This window comes from Danio aesculapii, chromosome 2, assembly GCF_903798145.1.
Source record: "Danio aesculapii chromosome 2, fDanAes4.1, whole genome shotgun sequence".
NCBI classification, from domain to species: domain Eukaryota; kingdom Metazoa; phylum Chordata; class Actinopteri; order Cypriniformes; family Danionidae; genus Danio; species Danio aesculapii.
Window position 1 is genome coordinate 58,566,658 of NC_079436.1, and position 11,119 is coordinate 58,577,776.

Consider the following 11,119-nt stretch of genomic DNA (forward strand, 5'->3'; position numbering starts at 1 on the left):
ACACACACACACACTCACTCACTCACTCGTCTCTTCACTTCAGCAGGTGAAACCGCATCTCCTGAGGCGATCTTCAGCTAAATCTACAGGTAATTTATCATATATTTAATTACATAGAGAAGAAATGTGCATATTTTTTTGACTTTTTAAAATACAGATTTATAAAATCAAATGTTTTTATATTATTTGTTTTTAGTAATTTAATCTTAATTGATTTGTTTATTTAGACGCTATCCATGAAAGACTTATCAAAACATGACTAATATTAAATGCAACGATTAAATAAGATAAAGAAAAATAAGATAAAATAAATCTTATGAAATGATCACATAATAAATCCCATATTATATATAGTGATATATGGAGGAGAGGAATTTGATCAATACTGCTGTGCAATAAAACAATATTTGTATAATATAAAAAGTTTTTATATTTTTGTTTTTAATTAATCAAACAATCGATTATTCAGTGTATTCAGACACAATATTTAAGAAGTCGTCTCAGCGTTTGTGATCATTTATAAGTTTGTTTTGTTGACATTTTTTTACATTTTGGAGATTTGGTTAAAACTAGAGCGAGGAATGTTTGTTGAATCTTTCAGGAGGTTTTCCAGCTCTGCTGTGTTTAAAATAGAAACTCCTGTAGAGATGAAGGCATTTCAAAGCTGCTTTTGTTGTGCTGAGAGATCCTTTAACCCTTTAAACACCGCTGAGATTCAGACGTGTTCCATCGATAAGCTGCATGACAAAATATTAATGCAGTGGGTTAACTGTAATTCATCTTTTATTATGCAAATTAATACACATGAAGAGCGGTCATAGCTGTGCTTAAAAATGGCAATATTATGACCAATTTAACAACTTTTTCCTATTAGTTTAAATTTGTCATAATTATAAGCAAATCATTAAATAAAGCCAATGAAGTATTATCTTATTCTTTGCTTATCATGTGAATGTATTTTGTCACAAAAGAGATAAATAAAAAAAATATGAAGTTTTAGTAAAAAGACTAAAAATTCCAAATGCTTGAAGATCTACAAAATACATATACGATTCATTCATCTTAGATTTTCTAAATATATATGTTAGATATGCTTATTTTTATTAATTTATATTGTGGACTTGCTAATAATGCTTTTTAAAGTCTGCATGAAATGGAAGTTAACACTGCCTTTTTTCCCATATCATGATGACATATATCCCCAATTGAAACAGTCCTGATATGAGAATAAAAAGTAGAGCGGTGCATGATTTCATCCTTTGGAAACCAACTGAATCAATACAAGATGGGCGTTGCTAACAAAATTAAAAATAAATATGAAATAATGAATAAACAAAATCAGGACACACACTGATTGCTCCACACTAAAGGACTGATTACTCCACCCTAATGGACTGATAGCCCCGCCCTAAAGGACTGATAACTCCTCCCTAATGGACTTATAGCCCTGCCCTAAAGGTCTGATAGGTCCGATCTAAAGAACTGATAGCCCCGCCCTAATGGACTGATAGCCCCGCCCTGAAGGATGGATAGCTCCGCCCTAATTGACTGATAGCCCCACCCTAAATGACTGATAGCCCCACCCTAAAGAACCGATAACTACTCCCTAATCGACTGATAGCCCCGCCCTAAAGGACTGATAGCTCCACCCTAAAGGACTGATAGGTCCACCCTAAAAGACTGATAGCCCCGTCCCAAAGGACTGATAGCTCTGCCCTAATGGACGGATAGCCCCGCCCTAAAAGACTGATAACTTCACCCTGAAGTACTGATAGCCCCGCCCTAAAGGACTGATAGCCCCATCCTAAAGGACTGATAGCCCCACCCTAAAGGACCGATAGGTCCACCCTAAAAGACAGATAGCTGCATCCCTAATGGACTGATAGCTCCGCCCTAAAGGACTGATAGCACTGCCCTAAAGGACTGATAGCCCCGCCCTAATGGGCTGATAGCCCGCCCTGAAGGACTGATAGCTCCGCCCTAATGGACTGATAACCCCGCCCTAATGGACTAATAGCCCCGCCCTAAAGGCTGATAGCCCCACCCTAAGGGACCGATAACTACTCCCTAAAGGACTGATAGCCCCACCCTAAGGGACCGATAACTACTCCCTAAAGGACTGATCGACCCACCCTAAAAGACTGATAGCTCCACCCTAAAGGACTAATAGCCCCATCCTAAAAGACTAGCTCCACCCTAAGGGACCGATAACTACTCCCTAAAGGACTGATCGACCCACCCTAAAAGACTGATAGCTCCACCCTAAAGGACTAATAGCCCCATCCTAAAAGACTGATAGCTCCACCCTAAAGGACTGATAACCCCGCCCTAAAGGACTGATAGCTCCACCCTAAAGGACTGATAGCTCCGCCCTAAAGGACTGATAGCTCCACCCTAAAGGACTGACCGCCCTGCCTTACAGCACTAAAATATCCACCCTAAATGACTGATAGCTCCACCCTAAAGGCGTTCCATGTGACCAGAAGTGAAAATAATCATTTAAAGTGTGAGAGAATGTTATGGTATCCACTAAAAGTTTACAGAGCCAAATAAATTAACAAAATAATCAGATGTCCCAATTATGTGATTTCAGCATCCCGTTGTGTGATGTCGGAGCGGGCGGGTCACCTGCTGGACTGCAGTCCACTAATCAATGCCGCTGAGCAGGGGAAACTGCGTCTGGCACGGCTGCTGGTGGACGGAGGAGCGCAGGTCAACCAGAGGAACCACCGCGGAGAAACACCACTGCTGGCCGCATGCAGAGCGCTACGGGCCGGCCAGACTGCGGGATCCATGCTTAAGATCATCCAGCTCCTGCTGAGCCGCCACGCAGACCCCAACATCCAGGATAAATCAGGACGCACGGCTCTCATGTACGCCTGCATGGAGCGCGCCGGGCCGGAGGTGGCAGAGGCACTAATCACAGCAGGTGCAGATCCCAGTATGGAGGATTACTCTGGTGCATCTGCGCTGGTTTACGCAATAAACGCTCATGATCAGGACACTCTCACGGTGCTGGTCGATGCGTGCAGATCTCGAGGGCGCGATATTATCATCATCGCTACAGATTTGAGTTGCGACGGCAGTACCGTGACACGCCGCTACCTGAACGTTCCTCCATCCCCGGACAGTTCTCCCGTCTCCTGCATGTCGCCTTCAGATATTGAGCTGAAGACGAACTCTCCGAACTCTGACGGGGAAAACATCTTTAACTTCCGCGGAGGGGGGCCGGCATCTCCAGTGCTGCCCCCCAGGAGCAGAGGCCGACAGCGGCTGTGCTCGGAGCCGTGGCTCGCCATCCAGAACCTGGAGCAGCTCAGCCAGACATATGAGAAGGGCCTGAAGGAAGAGGAGGATCAGTACAAAGATCAGGGGGATCTCTTATTTAGCCAGTGTCCACCATTAGATCCTGAATCAGGAAATGGCCAGGTAACATTATTTAGGACCTCTCTTAGAGGCCATTCACACAGAACTGGTGCATCTGAAATCGAATACTTTCGTACTATATAATATGATAAAAACAGTATGTAAGCACAGTAGTATTTCCGAATTCATAAGCTGCATCTGAAATCACCTACTACTGGAGTAGCTACTACATTTGAACTTACTACATGAACTTACGAAAAGTACTGTCTATATAGTATGAGTGGATATACTATGAATTCAGACTGTTCGTTAATGCAAATTTCTAATCAGCCAATCATATGGCAGCAACTCAATTCATTTAGGCATGTAGACATTCAATTCAATTCCTCTTGATTTCTCTAGCGCTTTTACAATGTAGATTGTGTCAAAGCAGCTTCACATAGAAGATCATAGTGAATTGAAACTGTGGCAGTCCAGTTTTCAGAGTTTAAGTTCAGTTTAGTTCAGTGTGGTTAAATATTCACTGCTGAGAGTCCAAACACTGAAGAGCAAATCCATCCAAGTGCAGCTCCACAAGTCCCAAACCAAGCAAGCCAGTGGCGAGGAACAAATTTCACCAATTGACCAAAGTGAAGGACAAAAAAAACCTGGAGAGAAACCAGGCTCAGTTGGGCACGACCATTTCTCCTCTGGCCAAACATCTTGTGCAGAGATGCAGTCTAGGTGCCGGAGGCTGAAGAAATCTGGAAATCTGCAGCAACTGTATGATGCTATCATGCCAATATGGAGCAAAATCTCTGAGGAATATTTCAAGTACCTTGTTGAATCTATACCACAAAGGATTAAGGCAGTTCTGAAGGCAAAAGGGGGTCCAACCCGGTACTAGTAAGGTGTACCTATTAAAGAGGCTGGTGAGTGTTGTATGGAAGTATGTAATTTCGGATGCAGCTATAGAATTCGAAAAACAGTATGCAAAAAGTACCCGCATGACCTACTACTTCCGGCGAGAATCTGAACTTACTGAATTCAAATGTAGCACCTACTGAGTAGTAGGCGATTTCGGACGCAGCCACTGTGTTTTTCCTCTCCAACATGCTACGGTTGTATTGACCTTATTTTGTAATGCAGAAGTGCGCTAGTTTTTGCGATTGTTTTAGAACTTTCGATTCAGTTTCCTGTGGGAAAAATGACTAGAAATAATAATTGAAGTTTAGTTTTAAACTAATTTTGAGAGAATCACATGCTTATGATTGCTTGCGGCTGGTCCCGCATTATCCAATTTATGATTCACCAAGCAGATGATTCCTGAGCCACTATAAATACCGTAAGTTCCATATCACAGCCATCTTCCTTTTGAAGAATCCCCCCTTCCACCCCTGCTCCTCCTCCTTTCCTAGATGAGTGGCACGGTGGCCCAATGGTTAGCACTGTTGCCTCACAGCAAGAATGTCACTGGTTCTAATCCTTACCAAGCCAGCCGACGTTTCTGTGCAGAGTTTACACGTTCTCCCCGTGCTCACGTGGGTTTCCCCCGGGTTGCCCGGTTTCCTCCCACCATCCAAAAAACATGCAACATAAGTTAATTGACTAATCCAAATCGGCACCATAGACATGCTCCTAGTAAGTAGTTATCTCTTAAGAGAAATCACTATCTGTTCATTATCTACTACAGCAGGGGAGTTCTCCAGATCTACCCGAGCTTAAACTCCCCTCTCGCCTTGCAAACGGGAGGGAGCCCCAGGTTTGTAGACCTTAAGACTCAGGGCTCTCTCCCAGGACAGCATGCCAAACAAACTTTATGATCAATCACCAGCTAAGAGTGAACTATTAAAACAGCAGAAATGGTCAAACTACCTACTCCACAAAAAGGGTGTTCACGAGAGCTAATAATTCTGACTTCAACTGTATGTTCTGTATGTACCCTGGCATAAATACTGACACCCTCTGCCAATGCATTGATGAAATTAACAGTTGGATGTGCCAAAACTTTCTTCAGTTAAACAAAGAAAAAACTGAAGTTATTGTGTTTGAGAACAGAGATGGTGAACGCGTACCTTGGCTCTAAAGATCAAACAACAAAAAATAAGGTCAAGAATCTTGGTGTGACTCTGGAGTCAGATCTGAGTTTCAATAGTCATGTCAAAGCAGTTAGTAAATCAGCATACTATCATCTCAAACACACTGCAGGAATCAGATGCTTTGTTTCCAGTGAAGACTTGAAGAAACTTGTTGATGCTTTTATCAGCAGCAGGGTGGATTACTGTAACGGCCTCCTCACTGGCCTTCCCAAAAAGACAGTCAGGCAGTTGCAGCTCATCCAGAACGCTGCGGCCAGAATTCTGACCAGAGCCAGGAAATCAGAGCACATCACACCTGTCCTCAGGTCTCTACACTGGCTCCCAGTTACATTCAGAATAGATTTTAAAGTATTATTATTGCTCTATAAATCACTAAATGGCCTAGGACCTCAATACATTACAGATATGCTCACTGAATACAAACCTAACAGATCACTCAGATCTTTAGGATCAAATAGAATTGGAAATCCCAAGAGTTCAGTCAAAGCAGGGTGAATCGGCTTTCAGCTATTACGCCCCTCGCTGCTGGAATCAGCTTCCAGAAATGATCAGATGTGCTCCAACATTAGGCACATTCACATCAAGACTGAAAACACATCTGTTTAGCTGTGCCTTTACTGAATGAGCACTGTGCTACGGCCCACAGATCACACTATTGTGTCTTTCTTTTCTTTTTCATTGTTTTATAACCTGTTTTAACACATTTTTATCTGTTTTTAATCATATTTATCATTTATTTTTTATTACTTATTCTTGTCTTTTTTATTCCTGTTTATGTAAAGCACATTGAATTGCCACGGTGTATGAAATATGCTACAGAAATAAAACTTGCCTTGCCTTACTCCAGTAAACCAGAAAAGAATTCAGTGTTTGCGCACACATTTGCTGAATAAAGTTGTTTCTGATTACAGAATCTCGGAGCTCCAGTAATGAAATATTCAATGCCTTCAGAGCGTTTGCAGAGCAGGAGAAACACCCTGCCGGATCTCCTCCAGGCACCCACCCTCAGGCTCACACTCTCAGGCTCCGACACACACCTGAACCAGCCCGGAGGCTCCAGATTCCCCTCCATATACAGGACCAGCTCGCTGTTTCTGGCTCCTCCAGACGGGCTTCACGACTTCCACATGGCTAACAAGAAGAAGTCACGAGAGCAGAAGAGGTGTCAGACTCACGCCGGGTTTTTGCCACCGATTTCCGTGCGCTCGAGTGTACACACACCCTTACGGAGTGAACAGAACCATTAAAAAGACACCTCTACAATTTAATATTCTTTCCATCACTTTTGCAAATTTAATTAGACATAAACCGCAAAATGGGACGTCTCAACTTTGACCCATAAATAAGACTATGATATTCTCCCGCATGAAAAAAGCAACATACATTTATACTAACTACTTTAGTGTTTATAACCATACAAACCTGAACCTGTTGTGATAGTTCTATAGTTGCTATGGCAACATAACAACTACAGTAAATGATCTGTTGTGGTGATTCTACAGTTGCTATGGAAACAACAACTATAGTAATTGATCTGTTGTGGTGATTCTACAGTTGCTATGGTAACAACAACTACAGTAATTGATCTGTTGTGGTGATTCTACAGTTGCTATGGTAACACAACTATAGTAATATAAACAAATAACCCAATACTGTAGATTTCTACAACTTTAGTGTATATGGAAGTCAAAAAGGCAAATTGTACAACAGTACATCTCAGTTTACTGTAGTAAAAACTAGAGTATAATGCAGTATTTATTACTAAAATCATAAACAAATAAAAATAAAGTGAATTGTCGAATTAATCAGACTTCTCAAATTTTGTTGAAAAAACACCAAAATTATGTATATACAGTTAGGTCCGTAAATATTGACTGTCAGCTTTAATTTGAGGGTATTTGCATCCAAATCAGGTGAACGCTGTAGGAAGTACAACCGTTTGCATATGTGCCTCCCACTTGTTAAGGGACCAAAAGTAATTGGACAATTGGCTTCTCAGCTGTTTCATGGCCTGGTGTGTGTTTTTCCCTCATTAACCCAATTACAATGAGCAGATAGAAGGTCCAGAGTTCATTTCAAGTGTGCTGTTTGCATTTGGAATCTGCTACTGTCAACTCTCAAGATGAGATCCAAAGCTTTAATTTGAGGGTATTAACATCCAAATCAGGTGAGCGCTGTAGGAATTACAACAGTTTGCATATGTCCCTCCCTCTTGTTAAGGGTCCAAAAGTAATTAGGACAGAATAATGATCATAAATCAAACTTTCAATTTTTAATACTTGGTAGCAAATCCTTTGCCGTCAATTACAGCCTGTAGTCTGCAACGCATAGGCATCAGCAGACACAGGGTTTCATTCCTGGTTGTGCTCTGCCAGGCCTCTACAGCAACTGTCTTCAGTTCCTGCTTGTTCTTGGGACATTTCCCTTCAGTTGTTTCCTCAGCAAGTGTAATCCAAGCTCAATCGGATTTACATCAGGTGATTGACTTGGCCATTGCATAACATTCCATTTCTTTCCCTTCAAAAACTCTATGGTTGCTTTTGCAGTATGCTTTGGGTCATTCTCCATCTGCACTGTGAAGAGCCGTCCAATGAGTTCTGATGTATTTGGCTTAATATGAGCAGAAAATATTGCCTGAAACACTTCAGAATTCACCCTGCTGCTTTTGTCAGCATCACATCATCAAAGAATACAAGAGAACCAGTTCCATTGACAGCCATACATGCCCACGCCATGTCACTACCACCACTACGCTTCACTGCTTAGGATCATGAGCAGTTCCTTTCCTTCTCCATACTCTTCTCTTCCCATCACTGGTACAAGTTGATCTTGATCTCATCTGTTCATAGGATGTTGTTCCAGCACTGTGAAGGCTTTTTCAGATCTCTAATCTGGCCTTCCTGTTTTTGAGGCTCACCAATGGTTTACATATTGTGCTGAGCCCTCTGTATTCACTCTAGTGTAGTCTTCTCTTGATTGTTGTCTCTGACACACAAACACCAGCCTCCTGGAGCGTGTTCTTGATCTAACTGTTGTGAAGGGTAATTTCGTCACCAGGGTCATCCATCACAGTTGTTTCTGTGGTCTATTGGTGTTGCTGAGCTCAATGTTGCGTTCTGTCTTTTTAAGAATGTTCCACACAGTTGTTTTGAGCACGCATGATGTTTCTGCAATCTCTCTGATGGGTTTGTTTTGTTTTTGCAGCCTAAAGATGGCTTGCTTGATTGCTCTTTGGATCTCATCTTGAGAGTTAACAACAACAGATTCCAAATGCAAACAGAACACTTGGAATGAACTCTGGACCTTCTATCTGCTCATTGTAATTGGGTTAATGAGGGAAACTGTTGTAATTCCTACAGTGTTCACCTGATTTGGATGTAAATACCCTTAAATTAAAGCTGACAGTCTGCAGTTGAAGCACATCTTGATAATTTTGAATCTATTGTGTTGGTGTATAGAGACAAACATGTTAGATTTGAATGTGTAGATGTCCGAATAGTTATGGACCTGACTGTATGTACATTTCAGCTGTTTATTTTAGGACATTATGTTAAACTAAATTAAATAGCTAGTTTCTTTATTTCTATTCAAATTTGATTTGTTGTTGTGGTCATCCGTTTTTTGCTTGTAGTTAACTTCAGTCATCAGCATTTGAAGCAAGTTATCAAAGTTGTCCGACAACCAAAATGCATATTAAATAACCCATCATTTTACAATTACATACTATACAAATATGTACTTATAAGTTATTATGTAAATAATAATCGACTGCTGAATTATTAAACAAGAGATGAACAAACATTTCACAATAAAAGTTTTTTGCTTGAGGTGATTTTGAAAATTATACTCACATGACTCCATTATGCTTGCCTTGTTTACTGTTGGTTGCTAGGTTACCAATACTACAGTGAGCTCCTCTAAACATTTAAATCTAATTAGCGTTTATTTGCGAGATTCCAAAAAAAAATGCTGATGTTTTGATTTCACGATTTGATTCTCGCAATATTTTTTTCCCAAAATGACACTGAAGACATTGTACAGTAAATGAATAGGCATCCTTTTATTAAGCTATTGCTGCTCATTTCTTTGTGAGATTAAAATAAAACAAATCTAAAATGACATTTTTAAAACGAACCCCAATTGAGAAGTTACACAAAAGAAATCTCTTCATATAAACATAAGTAAGGCTCTGTCTGTGCTGTTTCCATTAAACATTACAGGCAACCACTGCACTGTATCATGAACACAGCATTACTGCCAAAATAACAAATCACCAGAAACTGTGAGCCTGGATGCTAGCTGCAAATAAACATCCAAACTAACTTAATTTAGCCTGCATTCAAGCAACTGAGTAATAGTTAAATTAATCCAGGATATCTTTAAAAACCTAGCTTAAAGCCTGTTCACACCAATCATGAGAACTATAAACACATCGTAACATAAACAAAGATATCGTGCTAAAAATCAATCAGTGTTAAAGAGGTTTACACCACAACAACAGCTGATAATCGATAAAACACTGACAGCCAATCAGAATCACTGAAATATAAAGAGCTCACGCAATTTAAAGCTACAGACGACATTTTTGGAGAAGCTCTTTTAAAGGATTATTTAAGGATAATGACTATAATAGAAACAAGTGGGAAATAATGATAGAAAATAGATACTGAAAACTAGATAATGATTAAAAAAGGGGCTCTCAGGCTGAAGTATAACAATAAAAGCACCTCAGGTATCCAGTGCTAGGTTCGGTGTTGTTGTGTTTCCTCCTTTGAAAATGCAAAAATGATTTGTTTATATTTCACTGCACTAGCTACGTTCACATCCACCGATTTTCATGCTCATTTTGGATATGATGGAAACACCAAGATGCGCATGAATGTTGAAAATGCTCATAAAAACATGCGCATAACTGAATAAACTTTTTATTCCATAAGAAAAGATTAGCAAAACTATGATGGAAACACTTTCACCGAACGAATTCCAGTGTGTGCATTAAAAAAGGTCATGTGATTGTGGTATAAGAGATCATGTGATGATTAAAATGTGTGTGAATGGACGAACCAGCAGGCTGAACACACTGTAGAACATCTGAAATGTTGTTTCAGTATTAATGCAATTATATTATTAATGACCTCCAGAATCAAGAGCGTCTGCGCTGCGAGCCCTCATACGCCACCATGCCTTTATTGCGTGTCGACATACTGCCATCTGGAGGCACAAGTCATTTATTAAATAAGGAAAAGATTCACGCAGCTTCTCCGACCGCAGCAAATTGTATTTTTACTGTTGATATTTGGCGCCAGTTAATCAGGAAGTGACGATTTTGTTCTCTTTGACTACTGGATGGAAACGCTGCGGATTTGCACGTTTTAAATGCAATATTCCTGTTTTGCGCATAAATTTAACTCATCTTTGGATGGAAGCTACTCACTGCGATTGCTGCTTTCACTGTTTGAATAGATTCTTTCACGAAATTTCACGCCTCGCTGGACTGACTTGAACTGTGCTAGTCGCACACTGTGGACATCTGCTGGTTACAAGACAGAATGAAAAGCATAACCTAAAAATAGCTGGAGGGGGCGTGGTTAAGCATGTTAGCCACACCCAATACCTCAAACAGATCTTCATACCTCGCTTAAATGATCTAAGATGATTTGACAGATCCTGGCTCT

General features: G+C 40.5%; 1 protein-coding gene across 1 annotated transcript; it reads left to right on the forward strand.

Moving 5' to 3' along the window:
• Positions 1 to 2,607: 2,607 nt before the first annotated feature.
• On the forward strand, positions 2,608 to 6,824 carry LOC130238889 (ankyrin repeat domain-containing protein 34B). The gene is made up of 2 exons (XM_056470008.1): positions 2,608 to 3,429; positions 6,356 to 6,824. Exons 1-2 carry the CDS (start codon positions 2,608 to 2,610, stop codon positions 6,689 to 6,691), a joined length of 1,158 nt encoding a protein of 385 aa, XP_056325983.1. The 3' UTR covers positions 6,692 to 6,824.
• The last annotated feature ends 4,295 nt before the right edge of the window (positions 6,825 to 11,119 follow it).

Excerpts from the sequence above, each read along its gene's own strand:
- LOC130238889 (XM_056470008.1), top strand. The coding sequence starts at position 2,608 with ATGTCGGAGCGGGCGGGTCACCTGCTGGACTGCAGTCCACTAATCAAT. Across the intron at positions 3,430-6,355 it reads CTGAATCAGGAAATGGCCAG|AATCTCGGAGCTCCAGTAAT; the intron begins GTAACATTATTT and ends TTCTGATTACAG.